General features: G+C 39.8%; 1 protein-coding gene across 12 annotated transcripts in view; it reads right to left on the minus strand.

Annotated features, from left to right (window-relative positions):
- The window catches only part of ITPR1 (inositol 1,4,5-trisphosphate receptor type 1), a 186,213-nt gene that overhangs the window by 111,015 nt on the left and 57,252 nt on the right, over window positions 1-17,946 (minus strand). For 8 of the 12 annotated variants that reach the window (XM_069811782.1, XM_069811783.1, XM_069811790.1 and 5 more), the window contains 14 exons: window positions 14,625-14,711; window positions 12,864-13,022; window positions 11,512-11,610; window positions 10,962-11,045; window positions 10,732-10,878; window positions 9,294-9,389; window positions 7,820-7,864; window positions 4,640-4,794; window positions 3,273-3,372; window positions 2,644-2,804; window positions 1,713-1,854; window positions 1,175-1,333; window positions 409-581; window positions 21-140 (listed from right to left, as the gene is read on the minus strand). In XM_069811782.1, coding sequence (XP_069667883.1) covers window positions 21-140; window positions 409-581; window positions 1,175-1,333; window positions 1,713-1,854; window positions 2,644-2,804; window positions 3,273-3,372; window positions 4,640-4,794; window positions 7,820-7,864; window positions 9,294-9,389; window positions 10,732-10,878; window positions 10,962-11,045; window positions 11,512-11,610; window positions 12,864-13,022; window positions 14,625-14,711 — 1,727 coding nt within the window. Of the gene's footprint in view, window positions 1-20; window positions 141-408; window positions 582-1,174; window positions 1,334-1,712; window positions 1,855-2,643; window positions 2,805-3,272; window positions 3,373-4,639; window positions 4,795-7,819; window positions 7,865-9,293; window positions 9,390-10,731; window positions 10,879-10,961; window positions 11,046-11,511; window positions 11,611-12,863; window positions 13,023-14,624; window positions 14,712-17,946 lie in introns of those variants that run through there. The other 4 variants (XM_069811791.1, XM_069811789.1, XM_069811785.1 and 1 more) reach the window with 2 other exon arrangements.

The raw sequence follows: 17,946 nt of genomic DNA on the forward strand, positions 1-17,946 counted from the left end.
CTTTAAAGGCATTAACTTACTTAGTTTCAATGAGAATGTCTGCATTTGCTGGATTCAGCACGGCTTTACAAATCAACTCCTGTGTCACTGGAATAGACTTGTTCATGGAAACGCACAGATCTGAGAGGTAATCCAAAAACCTGTTGGAAAACGCGAGCCAAAATGATATCAATCCTTGTTGAGATCTAGACTGAAGCAATCTACATTTCAGAAAGAAAACATTCAGAACTCCATTTTAACATTGCAGAGCGAGACTGTTGCCCGAGGGGGAAGTTATGGTGAGTGCCAAAAAAGAAGTGAACGAGCTGTGCTTCCTTACTAGCAAGTTGGCAGGTAAAGAATTTTCTCAGAAGGCTAAGGGTAATCAGAGGAAAAGGGTAATCATATACTCAGAAACGTAGATCTTACCTGGGCTCCCTATTTTTCCTCACGAGACTAACAAAAGTGTCAATCTCGGCAGCTGTGATGTGCTTCTCCAAGAGCTTGCGATTGTTATGAAGCAGTGCTGTGATAGTGTCCTCAGCCAAGACATCATAGCCAATTTGCTTCTGCATGAAGCCAAACTGCTTTGCAATGTATTCCTTCAAAACAGGGGGAAGAAGGAAGGTGTTGCAATTAATTCTCATATTTTAAGAAAGTGCTCAATAACAGAAAACAGTAAGATGTTTGTCAATGTCAACACCCCAAGAAGCAAACTGGATTAGATTCAAATGGTTCTTCTTTTGAGAGAAAACAAGTGATGACAGATAACCTTAACACCTCCCTCCCTCCTGGGCTAGACACCACCAAGGCATTTATCCTCATCTCGTACGAGTTTGTTTCTAATAAATGGCAAAAAAAAATGAACAGCCTTAATACACAGGTCAACTTTCAATGGAGCTTGTAGTAAACAAGAGTGAAAAAAGTCTTACGATTCACCTGAATTTGACAGTCAGAAATTCCATTGTTTTCTTTAAACTCCCCTTAGAACTGGTACTAATTACACTGCATATAGTCTCTGATAGAGATGAAAAATGCCAGACGGAGTAAAACTGAGCAATCTCAAAATCTCTTGCTGACTGTACAATCACAGCACAGCATAGCAGCGTTTAATTAATGGGATGCAGCTTTTGTATTTTTTTTGGAGCACGGGATCAATGTTAATGCCATTGAAAGCTACAGACATATTTCAAACCTGATTCTTTCTGTAATCCTGCTGAGAGTGTCTCAGCACTCTGTAGCAAAGCCGGCATATGTGTCTGAAAGGAGCATGACGCTGGTCTCCAAGCTCCTCCAAGCGCAACATCGGGCCATCACCACTGTCTGTAAATGGTGCTTGCAACAACTTGAAAATCTATAGATTAATTAAAAAACAAAGATAAAATCCCATGAGACACTGCCTTCACCTGACTAAAATTAGTGTAAAAGCACTGTGTCAGTGTCTTTAAATTTCTTAAAGGTACATCAGAAATACACTATAGTTACCAAGTTTCCTGGCCATAGAGTAGCCTAGACAGAAGACATTGTTGATCACCTTTTTGCAACACCATAATCTGTAACTTTTTCTTCTAGCAATGGTATGCCTACAGTCCACTGCCAAGAGCCTGCTGAAAGCTAGCTAGAAAGTCAAAGGATCTTTGGGTCCCAATAATTTGGCCAGGTTCTCTATTATTAGGTTCTCTTTTCTGACAACCTTTCTTTGTAGGCAGATTTTAGAGAAAAATGCAGCCTACCTGCTTTAGAATATTCTGTTCTCTCATGAGTTTTTGCCGTTCTCTATTAGGTTTAGAAAATACCACTTCAAGGACATCTTGTCCAGAATTAGTTCCACCAGTAACAAAGTAGACCAAGTCTTCCAACAATTTGGTAACAGATCTAGAGGAAAGCCAGAAGTTGTTAATCCAAGACTACAAATTCTGTCTATTAAAAGAACAGTGTCAGTGTAAGTTTACATAGACTTCAAAATGCTAAGTGAAACAAGAACATCAATTAGAGACTGACTCAGATGCTGGATAAAGCACACAGGGTTGTACAGAACTTAAAATTAGGAACTTATGCTTCCCTATTGCCATAGCCTTAGTGTCTAATAGCTAAACCATAGCAGCAGTAAGACAACAGTATCGCTTTAGGGCAACTATATGCTCGCCAAGTTCTATTTGGCAGTTCTTTAACTTGCCAGAAAAAAAATAAATCAGGTGATAATCTCTCCCAAGGCCAAATAAAAGACACTGGCTACAGAAGCTCATGGGCCTTGGTTTTACCCACTTGACTCTGCTGTTTTTGTGTGGCCACGTACTTTCACGGATATTGTCAGAGGATTTGTAATAAGTCATATGTTCAGTCTTCACAAGATGGATTATAAATTCCCACACTCAATTTGCAAAGCCCGACAAGAAAGGTATGCTGTGGATTATTCCTCCAAGTTCACAACAACAGTTCTCATGCTCTCATTTCACAGAGCAACAGGGAGGGCTTGACAGAATAGGCTTGAGAACCTCCACTATGGACACGTCAACAATAAAACCATCAACTTTTTTTTTGTTTAAATCTCATCAAGGCAGAAACAAAATCCCTCTTCTGAAGATAGCTAACATAGATAAAATTTTCAAACAGTTACTGAGTAAAGGAAACAACATTATCTGAACCAAATTCTTATTACCTTACCTTCTTTCATTCTGGGTTATTGTTCCCTTTTCCAATTTGCCAGCAATGGAACCTAAAACCTTACTTGCATCATTTGCAAAATCCAAGTCCCGAACCTCTGCAGGGGAAACTGGTACTATAGCAAAAGCTTCTTTGTCCTCTTTCACTGGAGAAGTACCAATCTGAAACCCAGAGAAGTTTTATCATCAAACCAAAAGGCAGAAAACAAAGTAGCAATTCACATACTCAGGGAAAATTAAACAGAAGAAAAGCCACACTCCACTTAGACAGTATGAGACTACTGATGAAGTCAAACTTTGAGAACAGGACCCCTCTCTGCAAGCTCAAAGCTGTTCCTAAATCCAGAGAAACATCAGGTGAGATTGCAAAATGTTGCTGTAAACAGTGGAAAAACATCCTCCTCGTGATGACTGTTGCACAATAGAAATTGAACAGCGTAACTACTAAACTACCATGAAAACCTAGACTTTAAGATAAAATATATTGTGCAGGTACCATTCATTACTGTTACACTGCTTGCTGTTTGACAAACCCAGCAGTCTCAAGGGACTGGAACTTCTCCTGCCAACAACACTTTTGTCAAAGTACAGGAATCAAAGGATGTGCTTACATAAAGTAACAGAACTTACTTTAAGCATCACAGGTTTCTCCTCTTCTTTATCAATAGGGATATTGGTACTATGAACCCAGGTGTTAGTGCAAAGGTGTCTAAGTCTGACATAAGAGTTCCTGAAAGTCAAAAGTTTCAAAGCATGAGTCAGTTTCCCAGACTGGAAATCCTCACATTGTTTGAACTGCAAGATGTTGGCAGGAACAAGCGGAAAAAAGAAGTGTCATCTTTACCCATGCTGCATACCATAACAGGAATAAGACTCTTCTTTCCTTATTTCATTCTATAAATTCACCTTAGGAAGCCTTCTTATATAATGAAATAGATTTTGCTGTAAAACAGAACTACACCTATATTTTGTTGCTGCACAGTAACAAAGCCAGCCTCTTCAAGTCCTCACATTTCCACATGCTGTAGTGTACCTGAGCTGTCAGCTTCCTCCCTTACCTTTGTATTTTTCAGCCCATAACTCCCTGATATCTATTTTATATTTTCAAAACTGAGAATTTTTTGGCTCTTTGTATAGCTAGTCAATGTTGTACAAGCATCAAAGGTCCACAAAGATACCAGAACAGGAGACTAGTATGCAACAATCTTCTCTAGCAGAAGTCCTATGGGGACAGCAGCTCCCAGACTTTTTTCTCAGGTATTTCTGGCAACGACACTGTTTTCCATGTACCAGCTCTTTGATAAAACATGTCAAGCCAGAGTCAGGTGAGCATCTTAGTCTAGGATAAGAAACAGTCTCTCAGCTGCAGTACAACCTCCTCTCTCCACACAACCATGGCAGCCCAAAGGACAGAGGAGGCAGCCAGGATGGCTGCTTTTGGTGGCCATATTAACTTCTGCTAACTTAAGAGGATCTGATGATTTAGAGAGTTGCTTAAGTAGATGAAACAAATATGCTGTGCTTTCTTGGTGGGAACAGACACCAAAGAGCCTGCATGCAGACTGTGTATCTTTGAAGGGTACAACATCTTTTAAAGGAGTGGGAGGGAGGTACCATAGGAATAGCAAAGGACATGTAAACAAAAGAAAATGAAGTACTAAATATTTGATGTTACATCCTAGCTAACATAATACAGACAGGTCACAGGAGTGGCTTGATAGGACACCCAAGGACTTTAGTCCCAGTTTGTTCACCGGCAAGGAAGTCACTTAATCTCAATTTTGCCATCGGTAAAATGGTGTTCTGTTACATATAACTCAATTCTAAAGTACTAAAGTGAAGCTTCAGGCACTCGCTAAGTATTTCTGTATTATTTTGAGGAAGAACCTTAATTCCAAAGGACAAAACAAAAATACTGGGAGATAGCTCTACCTTAAAAACAAGAATCATCAAACTCCAAAGCAGAAAGTCAGTTCTAACAGTACGCTTAGCTGTACCTGGGGACAAGGCTGTCTCCTCCTCGCAAGGTGGTAGGGTCCAACTCGAATATGGAGGAGATATCATTTCCTTCAGGCACAGACACCAGGGAGTACGCCATCTTCTCCTGAGCATTGCGCAAGCCTCTTCGGGAGGCATCCTGCTCAGGGTCCAGCTGTGGAAGAAGTCCCATCACACACAGTCAGACCAAGCCCTCCAGACCCACCCACCTCGTGTTAAGTAGATGTGTCCTGTAATTTGCAGACTTAACTCTGAACCACTCCAAGTACCAGTTAAGACAGCTGGGCTTTAGGACACCAGTAAAACTGACAAGTAGCTGCTCTTGCCAACCATTTCTTCACTTTCCCTGGTGTTAATAACTTCTGAGTATTTCTGGATCACAAGCACAACAAATACTAGACCACAGAGGTTATGTCTTGCAGACAGTGCCAGAAGAGACTCAAAATCCCCCAGCCATACAGCCCACAGCGTGCTGGGAACTCTGGCTAGTTTTAGATGACCCACAACTGCTAAGATCCCAACTCCTGACACTACTGGCTCTTGAAAAGTATTCTACATATTGCATTTATCACTCTAACAAAGTAATTATGTGAGCTGCAAATATAAAAATCAGCAACGCTATGTACCAACAATCTGGCTGGGAAATAATCAACCTGAGCAACAAAAATGGGACTCGCATCTATCGCAGACAAATGAAACAAAAAGATAATCAAGAAGTTAGATATCTTGCTGTTCACACTACAGCTTATGATGCACTCAAACACAATTATATGCTACGAAGGCCATGGCATCAGAAGTATCTTTATTTCCAAGGTGCTAGCAAATTACCAGCCTCCTTTAGCAAAGTAAAGATACTAACATCAACTGAATAAACCTCTGGATTTTCAGATGAAAGGACAACAGGGTAGGAAAGAAGGATACACTGGGAAGAAGGAACAACAACTTCATCTAAAACCTTTCCTAGGGAACTACCAGTTATCACTAGTCAATAAAAAAGTTGCTAAATGTCTCACACAATGCACAAGACAGCTGTCCATGTATAAACATCTAAATCCTAGATGTAATTTTCAAAGTGATCAAGCAACCAATTTGTCAGCCTCTCTGTGATCATGGCACTAGTGGAAGGTAGGCACCCGAAGTAATCAGCACTCAAGTACCTGTCTTTCAAAGTCCTGGTTTAAGGCATTGCAATCCTGAAACATATGGAAAAAGGTATCTAATGTTGCCTGTGCCTCAGGATACTCTGTAGTTAGCACATTTGTAGTCAATGAACCTGGCTGCAAAGTAGTGACATTTAAAGCCTGATTTTGCACATGGGAACAGACAGTTAGCTGTATGGAACAGAAGTACACATTGGGAGCGTGCCTTCAAGAGAAGAAGCAACTGTACGCTCAACAGAGTCCATCTGGAGGCTTTACACTGGAGAAATTCGCTCACTTGGAATGAGTTCTCCAAATTTCAGCTGTCTCCATCCCCACAGTAAGGAAGCTGCTCTGTATTCACAATTTGTACTTCAGGAGACAACTGGTCAGCTAGTGAAACCGTGGCAAAGCTGAAAATGAGTAGTAAATCAGAAAGTAGGAAATGGGGCAATTTAGGGAGAACTAAAACTTCAACGCCAAAGTCGACAAAAGCAGTCCCCTTTAATATTGCAAGGGTACTAGCTGGCATCTCACCCGTGCCCATTTAAACCCCATTCTTGTACAGCTTGCTGAGGTATAAGGAGAAAATAACAACAAAACACAGAGCTGTGCAGAGAAACCTGCCATCTTGCAGACAGCTCACATTTGGATCAAGTTGGAGTAGATAAAGTTGGATAAGGCAGCCTACACCATCCTGTCACTAGTGAATGTTAAATGATGCAGTAATTTTGTGTCAGAAATGAATTATGTGCTCCTGATCCTACTCTTTATGATCTATTTTTGCCACCTAGTGGTAAAAAGACAGCAGGGAAAAATCAGTGCAACTCTGAAGCCAGTGCATTATCATTATTACTGCGCTTATCAGAAGGAGATATTAGCATATCACCAGTAGGATGTATGTCTACATAAAAGACCTCAACACCGATTAACTTTTAAAAAGTTAACCCAACAAAATACTTCTATGCTGGATTCCCCCTGCCGCGCCCCCCACCAAACAATAGCTTTGTGGGGGGTTTGTTCATTTTTTCAGTATGTTTACTGAGGTCAAGCTGTCGGAAGATCAGTGTTTGCTGCCAAATACCAACAAAAACTAATCAGGATAACAGCTCAATATCTGGGGGCAAGGGTAACTGTTTTAGTGGCCAGGCTATAATGACAAATCCTTTTAGGAGAAAAAATCCACCCTGCAGGATTTCAAAGCATCACAGTGCATTCATCTTTTAAAGACTGGAGGAGTAGTTCTTTTTCATATCCAAATAGAGCAAATCTTCCATAATACAGGATAAATGACCAAGAAAGCTGCATAAACCTACAATCAAATCCAACTAAAAAAAAAATAAAAATCCACAATGGAAAGTGCTGTTCCAGTTTTCTTTTCAACTACTGAAGCAATGCGGTTTCCCTTTGATACCAAAGAGAAGCTTTTATTAACACAAAGCATCAGCACAGTCAATCTTTGACACAACAACATTTACCAAACACAACACAGACTTGCTTTCACAGGAAAATCAGAAGAATGGCACTGAAATAATTCTCACCCTGCCATTCTTGCTCTCTAGACCCTTTATCCTGGCTTTCCTGTGACAAGCTAAAACAAGAGAGGGAATTAATTTCTTAAATAAGGAGGTCAGACAACTGACTGGCACAGCACTACATGAACATCCCGTTAGGGGCACTTGACGTCTGGTACCACCTTGAGCAACTTGCTTTTCAGACCTATTCAAGAGAGTGCTCCAAGGAAGCAAAGGTTTAAGAAATAGGAAGACAGAAAAAGAGATGCTACAAAGGGGGGAGGCGAGGGGGTCCAGGTAACATATAAATTCGGTGCCAAGTACATTGCTCTTCACTAAAGCCTAATCCAGTTTTCAATATCCACTTCTCTGGATAGGCCTTAAAAGCCATCAGATAATTCTCAGGTTTTTAGTTTATTCACTAGCAGCAAAGCCTGGACCATCTATGCACTGGCCAGGTAAATACCTGGGCCTGTGTCAAGCCCTCCTCAATTAGGGGCAAGATTATACTCTTGCCTATACTTACTGAGGATTGACACTCCAGGTCATCTTCCTCATAGTCAGGGTTTACCTGATGAAACAGAATCACAGGCACGTCAAAACTCTAACAGAGCTGGAAGTGGGAAACAACCTCAGCGCAGTCTAAAAGTACTTTGTAAAAAAATGCACTCTACTGCTACAGCACTACCAGGCATGCAGAACAAAAATACTGTGCAAACCAATTAATTTCTAATCAGGCATCTGTCTGTCCATGAATTAAGCAGTTAAGTAATCTGCAAACATGCAGAGAGATTTATCTTGTTCAGGATAATCACTAAAGGAGCAAGAAGGGTAGAGAGTTACCAAGTTTCAGTTTTTGTGTTTTGTTTTTTTGTTGTGTTTTTTTTTTTTTTTTTTTTTTTAATCCCAAGTGGAATTTCCAACTAGGAATTACTGGCTTGGCAGAAATCTTTTAGAACAAACACTATTCTAACCACGGGTCAGGTGAGCAATCTCCCCTGGTATATTTTTGCCTAGTGTAAGACCATGTTTTTGTTTGGGCTGATTAGCAACCCCAAGATTTACTGGAAAAGCTCTACACTGGATCACTACTGAAAAGGATTTGCAAGTGTGCATGTGACAAAATGCTGCTGTTTTTCCAATCTGCTTATTAGAAGAATATAAAATCAGATATTTAATCTGAACTTCTCTTACTGAAGCTTTCAAGTCAATAGCATGGGCTGAGACAGCCCTTCTGCCCTGCTACGCACTCTTATGTCCAGGACAGCTTTTACTTAGAGAGGTTTGTGTATTGGCATGTTGATATATCCATGCTTTAAAGTAAATAGAAGTAGTTTTAATAAACATTTACAAGTGTTAAGCAGCAAAACTCACACAGTTATAACCCTTAGACTTATTTTCTTACTTTTTTTTTTTTTAATGTCTTGAAATCTTATTTCAATAGGGGAAAGACATCCACTATGGAGAGAGAAAAATTCTTATTTTGTGCTTGGACAGCTAAGTGTTATCTGCAGTTCTTATAACACTGGTCTGAAGTCTAACTGCATTTTCATTTTACAGTCAGTTCTACAATTCCGCTCAGAAGTCAGTGATTCAAGAGAAACTAACAATAGCTGAATTAATTTTCCCCCAAAGGCTCTCAGCCATTTACAATTTATTCATCTATTAATAAATTCATCCTGATTCTACTGCCCACATGACAGGATACTATTTAGTGTCTATTCTTTGCAAGAGAAGAGTTATTGCCTCTAGAATTCATACAAAAAATGAAATAAGCTCAAGACTACCCCTGTACCGTGGTATTCTTTCAAGTCTCTTTCACCTTGTTTTCTATGTTTAGCCATCTACTTTTGTACTAATACTAAGGACCCAAACACCACTCTCCTCCCCTCCCCTGTGTCTATTTTTAGGGCAGGAAATGAAAGATTTTCAGAAGGTGTAAAAGGAAGAAAATACTGTGGAAGGAAAAGCAGAGTTCCTAAGCAAGCCCCAACACCTACCTCTGCTGCTAGGTAGTGTCCAGTAGCAAGGTGTTTGAACCTGAAAAGGCTATTCCAGTACCCCGCACCACCACGACAAGGATCATGCTGCACCACCTACAAGGGAAGGGAAACCACATTTACACTGTACGTCAGTGACCTCCCTTTCAAACGCATTATTTATGGTATTTCACATACAGGTAAGAGGAAACAGAACAAGGAGCTCCAGAAAAGATGGAAACACCTTTCATATGTGAACAACACACAGTACAGTAAACACCTTGAGCTGGCTACAATTAGTTCACTTCAACGATTATGAATGAAGGCAGGAAGATTATGGTGCAAGTTGGCAGAGAAGTAAATAAAGAAGGTGCTCTAGATGTGCATGTGTTGCTAGGTCTTGAAACAAACTTCCTAAAGAAATGCAACAAATCCTTTACCTTTTTGGTATAACTAATTTTTGACCTTCTTAAAGTGGATGAGGGAAGACACCTGGAAATATTTCCAATGCAATGGTGTTGTACAAAAGAATATGAAGACTGTTATATTTACTTTCTAACTTCTCCTGTGGCAAGCAGAGCCTCCAGCATCAGATGATCTGTTACTTCATATCGGCTACTCTGTGGCTACACCTGCTTTCTTAGGGAAAAATCAGCATAGCTGACCTGTGCCTTTCAGGGAAGGACTACCTTACCTCTGTCTCGCATTTACCACTGGGTAACTGCATACACACAGACAGTCACCACAGAAGCTACTGATGTGTTGTAACATGTCGTAGTAATGTTAATTATAGGTAGGCTTTCAATTCAATACAGGAGAAGCTATATATCAAAGCAGATAATTATGGAAAGAGAATATGAAAAACACCTATCCACCATTACAAGTAATTTTATGATTCGCACATGCAGTTCACATGGCAAATGTTTAAAATCATAAAACAAGTCCAATAATACCAATAGATTGAGGATATTTTAAGAAGCCAGCGATGGCCAAGGTGTTAGTCACTCTATTTAAAAGCCAAGTAAAGAAAAAAAATAGTCCAAACAAGCAACGCGCAGAGACTAGCAAAGGGTTGCAATCTTCTGTCAAATGAGGATATGCATAATCACATTATTCCACACCAAAAATAGAGTGTTCAGTACACTCAGCAGGATGGTTGAAATTATTAGCTGGTGCTAAACTTTAGTGACTGGAAAGAAAATGATTTCATAGATGCTTCTCGGTCCTCTTTTTCTTAATTGTCAAGAACCTGAATTTGAGAGCTATCAGCTGCACCATTAGAGATCAGAACTCCTCTTTAATTTTGCACAGAAAGCACAGTAAGTAAAGGAATTTTAAGATTAAACTTCTAACACCAGAAAGACTTCTACCTAAAAAAAGAAATCCAGGTACACTGCTTTTAAACAGAAACAGTAATTGTTCCTACAAAGCCACCCCCAGCCCGAGTTACAATTCTTACCTCCACTTCCCACAGGGCTTTTGAACTGGTTGCAGATGTGGCCGACTGCCTCCCTGTCGTTCTCAGGAAGACGTGCTGCTTCTTCCTGTGCTCATCGCAAGTCAGAAACTTCTCCTGTTCTGCATGGAACAGTCTCACCACATCCCCCTGTCAAAGCCCAGACAGCATGATCAATACAGACATTACCCATCAGCGAACAAGTTACAAGCAAGTAGAGTTTTGAGTCTTACCCCTTTGAGAATATCATCTTTGTTATCACTCCATTTCATGAAGAGGACAATTTTCCAGCTTGTATTGCAATTCACAGAGTTGACCTAAAAGGAGAACTAAAACCATTAGCCCCACTGCCTAGTGTCTGCAGAAGATACTGCCACAAACTACTGCCTTACTTTTTAGACAATTTTCAACAGAATACTGCAGTCCCTGTTGCATTATTCTAGAGAAGGGAAGTCCTTTCTGTGTTTACTCCAGAACAAGTAAACTGAGCTGACTTGCTAGGAAACTCACTTGCTACACATCACTGTGCCACTACATTTGATTTTGAAGGAAAAATCTTATTTTTAGCCAGTCAAGCAAAAGAGATCAAACTCAAACCTCTGCCCAGCACCCAACAGATATGAGAAAAGTCTGCTAGCTCTACTGAGTTGCTGATTAACAAGATAACCATTCCTAAACAGTGCCACAGGTACCAACCAGCTTGCTGATTTTCATAAACAAGCAGCTTAGCTGAAATATATGGAGATTTGTACAGCTGTTCCAGCTGTGTCAATCTGCCCTTACCTCATTGCATCCCGGATTATCGACAAGCTGATGACTACTGGCGTGGAGAGGCTGGCCAGCATTGACAGGATTCAGGACCACTTTGTCTCCAATGACAACCTGTAGATAAGTGCAGCATCAGACAGAAATTTGCACCCTGGGAAAGCTCTTTCTTTTTTTAATGGGAGGAAATCACCTTCTTGCAGTTTGGAGAGATGCCAGTCTGAGTATGAAAACCCAGATTCTGTTTGCTTCAGAATTTAGCTCACCGTACTCAGTCATTCAGGCAGAAACCCCCCCCTATACTATTGGACTCGGAGGATTCCAGAAGAAACACATAATGCAATTCTGGTACTAACCTATCTGCTGCTTTCCATGAAGTTGTTTCTTTGGTTAACATTTAACAAATAATTCCTATAGAAAAAGTTCAGCCAAAAATCCTCCTCCTCCAAGACACACTTTCATTTGTAAAACCAGATTCTTGACCGGGCTGGCATGTGACTCAAGATAAATGCACTTTATTATGGACACTAAAGGTCTTGTTCTTCCCTTCTTCTAGGGCAAAGTCTTAAATTAAAAACCAAAAAGCCTCTTCTGTATTCAGAAGAACTATTCTCAGTGATAAAAGTGTCTGAGAATTGGTGCTATTTAAAAGCACTAAATGGCCACTAAGACTGTGCTACCCTGTGCTTTGGGTTTACTGTGTGTATGTGTCCGTAGAAAAGGAACAGTCACATGAAAACATATGGGACTAGTCTATAGGATAAATTATTCCTACTTGATAAAGTCTGCTCTGTTTAGATGCCAAATATATACCTGGACCATACCATACAGCACACTGAAGCTTATTACCTCCTGGTTTTAGGCAGATAGTATACGCAGGTGACTCAGACTTTGTAAAAAAGAGATTAAGATATTAAAATGGTAATGCATTTAATTCAAAACCAATTTTTTTCCAGATTTCCCACGAACAGGACCATTTAACCTCATTATTACCCATTCCTCACATTCAAAATGATGATCAATTTTGATTCTGAACAGACAACATTGCAAACCAAGATGCTAATTATTTGTTCCAAATCTACTGAAGGAACTCAACATTTCCTACCATTTTGAATTGGGCAGGAACTGTGAAAGGCTAGTGTAATTAGGTCCTTTATTCCCTCCAATGTTAAATCATTCCACGTTTCCAAAATACAAGTTACCATAGCAATTTTCCTCCCCCTCATGACAGCATAGGAAAAAGGTTGTTCCTGCAACATCACGCACTAAAAGATCTGTGCATTTCATTAATTGCAAGACAGGCCTCCTGAAACAAGCTTTGCCAAGCTGTGCACAAAGCAATACGTGAAGATACTCCTCTTATCACTTACACTGTCTCCAATGGAACGCAGTTTGTAGAAAGGCTGTATGTAGAACCAGGAACCTTCATTTCCAGCTTCATCCAAGGTCACCCTCATAGCATTCTTCTCTAGTAGAGCTGGAAGCCTCTTATTTACTGTTAAGTATTTGTTACTTTTTAAGTGAAGCAGCTAGAATAAGAATTAGAGTTCAGTTCTAAGAATGCTCATTTTTCCTCCCCTCAGTAAATAGCGAGTGTGCGTAAGATAACCACAATACTATACAGGAATCAAAATAAAAACTAAATTATATAGAAGGACTGATGAATTCAGGCACAATTTCACTTACACTTCTTTCAGTATATATACAGTCCTACAGCACAAAACATCTTCAGATAATCCAACTGTCCCTTCTCCAGCAAACGATAAACACTTAGAAATGCCCTCATCACTTTATGACAGCCTGTTCAAAAAGCCAGGATCAAAAGTTGTAAAGTGCTGGGGACTAAGTGGCTCTCCCTGGTAAGAAGGGAGTGGTGAGAAGTAAAGCTGCTCTTATCTTGCTTTGTTCTGTCTCATTTAAGAGAAAACATGACTGCTTCTTTGAAGACTCTCCTCAAAAAGTCCCATTCTTCAAAGTTTCGCTGTGTACCACCTCGCAGACCGCACACCATCAGCATGAATATGTAAGCTGCAACAGGTCACATCCCAGCTCCCAACCTCCCCAGCTCCAACCAACTGTTGTTAAGTTTCCAGTAAATTTAGCAGACAAGTACTTTTGTACAGAAAGCCGCTTTTTGATGCCTTTTGACTACCATAAATACTCACAGAACATATGGGAGTTACAGGAAAATATGGGCAAAAACTTATCACTGATCTTAATAGTGATTATGTTTGTAGTCCAACCAAAAATAGGTATTATTATTTTTCTTTCATCCTTAAAACTAGATTTTTTTTTTTTGCCTCAAACACACAGGCCAATAGCACACTTAATTCAACCAAGCCAGGCACTTCCCTGCCTGTCCTCCATCAGGTTGCTCCAAATCCTGCAACTGCTTTGGAGGGCAGCCAACCAATTTCTCCTTGCAACAAGAAAGCCCAGCCTGCCTGTGCTCCTAGTCACCCCCTCTGTTGGCTGGTACTGTGTCAGCAGAATAAAATAAAAAACATTTGTATAGAAATTTCTTAATCTAAGGCTCAAAACGCTCAGGTAACTACCCCTACTTCTGAAGCGCTGAGGCACTCCACCTAGTAGAAGTAGGTCTGCTTTGGTTTCAGGGTGAACTCGCACCTGCTCCGTATTATGTTCCCCATTTATTAAAGACCTGTCCTTTTTAATCGTGCAGTTATTGTACCCCCCATTTTTCTTGGCTTTGATGCATGATGTTCTTTTTTTTCATTCCCTGGGACCTAGCACATCCTTTGCTTCAATGGACTGCAATTTAATTGTGTCAATATTTGATTGTGAGACACCATATATGGCATTGTAGAGTGCCTGTGCCATCTTCCAAATGGTCAACCCTAATGAAGGCTCTAAGAAGTATTTCTGAAGAAAGCAATCATATGGTGACTTCAAAAAAAACCCAAAAACCCCACAATTAACCCATAATAAAAAAAAGCGACTTCATCATAGCTATACGCCCAGTTGTTGCTTCATAGGATCCCACTTCATGACACTGTCATACCTTGCAAAACTACAGACTCTTGTCCAGGAATTCCAGAAATTTCAAGTCACACTGAGCAGGGGATTTTGAGCAAAATCCTATACAGCTTGCAAAGATGTTTACAGCCTACCTGGATAACGTTGCCATACTGGATGACTGTTCCCAGCAGCTTTCTGTTTTCGGTTTCGTTCTGTTTCTTTTCCAAATCTGCTGCATGCTGAAATTAAAGGAGAACAATTAATTTGCTGACTGTTTTATAAAAAGAGTGGCCAAACACCCGAGGTTCTTTAACAGGATTTCAAAGAACTGGAAAACCAGCGAGCATTCCTTCTTCCAAATTCCAAATGTGTAACTTCCAATTCCCTTTTTCAGTTGTTTAGGAAGATAGACACACACCATTTAAGCAATCCATCATTTGGGTAAAATTTGACAAAATTTTGGAATAAAACATGAGATGAAAAGCTCAGACAAGACAGAAGACAAGCCATGAGAAGAAAACAGCATACCTATGGAGGGAAGGTGAAAAGGGATGAATAACAACCCAAGCCAGGAAGTCTATAATCCTTTCTACTGACTTCTATACAAATTGAAAGGAAAGGACCTCAACTTTGGTTCTTTATTTGACTGTGCCAATACAGGCCCCAACTCTCATACAGCCTGTCTTTTTATGGTGACTCTAATCATCTTCACCATGCAGCAGGATTACTTAGAAGACATTTACAAATGCCCCCTGCAGCTGTGAATATGTATAGAGTTCCCAACTTCCCAGCACCACAGAGCTGGTACTTCATGAGGCTGAAGGATACTCTGTGCTACATTACAGACCGGCTGTGAAAATGCAGCCACGCATTTCTGTATCACACTAACATGGTAATAAAAGGGAAAACCCTTGCAAAATTGAATGATCATAGAGATACATTGTTCCATTTAATAACTTAATTTATAACTAGTCTCTTGCACTTTGCATTAAAAGTGAGCTATTTTGCCCAGGCTGTTTTTAAACCATTTCATTTAGTAAATAAATTCTCCCTCACTTTACAGGAAAGATGATTTTTTTTTTCATTAAAAAAAATAAAGATCTGTATTTGCTTCAACTGCTATCTGGTGGTAGAGAGTAATTTAAAACTAGACTTTTTAGGAAGCTAAGCATCAAGGTTTACGGTTTGGTTCTCAGATCTCAAGGACTATGGTAGGTCCAGTTTTCTCTTGGAGAAGAAGAAAAGTGCCCACAGTTCCTAACTGTAGTAAGGTGAAGTACTAGTAACACAGGACAAAGCCTAGCTACTGCAAAGGAAGAGCTATCTGTATACTTTTATAAAATTTCATCATCTTCAGGTTACACAAAATGTGCTATTTTTAGAAGTTGTGCTAGGTATGATAGCTGGCTCTTGCTCCAGGAGAACCTGGAATACAGCTGCTCATTCAAATTCAAATGTATATTCAGAAATACAATGCAGCATAACTTCCTCTTTGTTATTGAAATACAACTTTTTTTGCTTCATTTCAAAGTATTCTGTCAAGAACGGATTTCTTCAAGACACTAGGGCCCTCTCAACTATCAACTGCAATCACAGAAGACAGGACTTCTCTGCCTGCACTGGATTGGGTGTCACATTTATTATAAACAAAGAAAATAGTGTATTGTGTTAAAATATGATTAAGACTTGGGATGCATTTCAAAAGCACACACCAGAACTGACAATCATTCAAGAAGAAAGAATCATTTTCTCTGGCCACTAGATGTCAGCTTCTCTAACAGCACTGATTCTTGATACCAAAGAAAGACAAGTGTCCCAGATTTTAAATCCCTTAAATGGCATTAACTTAAAATAACCTGACCTCAGCATTGAGCACTCCACAGCAGACAATAAATTCCACCAGTAGACAAACAGAAGCCAAAAAAGGCAAGTGATGATGAATACATCTTGCATCACCAATTTTGTTCGAAATTATATGCACTGACAAAAAAATCTAATCATGGGCAAATCACATAATTGTATGCACATGTTTCAGGGCATAGCTCCCCCCCCCCCCCCCCCAATACATATCATGCAAAACGCAGAGTTTCTTAGTGTATTCCATGTACCAACAAATGGAAAAGATGACATGTACCCATATGATTGGCAGAAAAAGAAGTTTGGATATATGAGTGATGTACATGGGACCAAATTATTTTAAAGCCATGCATCAGCCCCAGGTCACCGAAGACCTTATTTGGCACAGGCTATATAAACGGTTAGCCTTTATGTCAAAGTAATGCATATTAAATAATCTCCAATAAAATTGTAAAGTACTCAAATCCTTTCACCAAATCAAGCAAGAACTTCATGCATGGTGGTACATTTCTGTACAAATATCACTCAGCTGGGGCTAAATACTGGAAAAATCTAATCCTGTATTTCCATAGGGACCCCGGCACAAAATGGTAAAGTGTCAGACGAACAGGAACAGGTCCCAAACACCTGAACTGGCACCAACTGAGGAAAGAGAAGGCAACTTTAAATGACATTGTAATCCAGGGCAATTACAAAGTATTTTTCTTCTACATGAGGCAGTATCTAGACCATACTTTCTCTTAAATTCCATGAACTCACACACATAACCTGCAGGAATAAACTGGAGAGTTCCCTTCTACATCAGAAAACCCAAACCCAGAATCCCCCATTCCTTAAAGCTTGCTGGCATGGTCTACTTCTCTTATCATCATTAAAGGGGCAGGAGAAATGCAGCACAAGTGAGGGACCTTTGTGCTACAGCCAGTACCAAAATAGCTTTCTCCTTGCAAGTTAATACTTCTAGGTTATGAAATTATGTTTTGAGAAGCAAAATGAGTCAAACACTCAGCCTTTGTGAAATGCAGGAGCAAGGCAGCCATATGGCAATCAGCAAATGACACTCTCCTACAGGGCCATTTTGTATTTCAGTCTACAATGAGCTTAATATAGGCTTAAAGAAACTAAAAATATTTAGAATTGTAATTTTGACATGAAGTACTCTAGCTATATAATTTTAACATAAACATGGAGTTTATTTAACTCTAAAGTCAACAGATGGTATTTAAGTTCAGTTGGCTTTTTTTTGTATAGGAAGTCTAAAAACAGCAATCAATTGCCTTACTGGGTTTTCAACTGCTGAATGTCAACATTTTACCCAGAAAATACTAAATACTGCACACTAATAAGGAAGGAGAGGCTGTTTGGCCTTATAATTACTCATAATTATCCATCAACCTTTACACATATTAACAGCAATGTTTGAGGAATCCCAATAGATTTATCAGCTGGTAGCTCAGATGGCATCTACCAGCACAGCTAATGCCTGTGACTTCCCACGTCGAGACGCAATGCCTGAGAATCCTCTACTCTGCATAGTTGTTCGACGGGTCCCATTTTTACGCTGTTAGCACCCAAAATGCCCATGTAGAGCACTACTACAGGTTAGCACAGGTTAAC

Source organism: Haliaeetus albicilla, chromosome 24 (genome assembly GCF_947461875.1).
Source record: "Haliaeetus albicilla chromosome 24, bHalAlb1.1, whole genome shotgun sequence".
Classification (NCBI taxonomy): Eukaryota; Metazoa; Chordata; class Aves; order Accipitriformes; family Accipitridae; genus Haliaeetus; species Haliaeetus albicilla.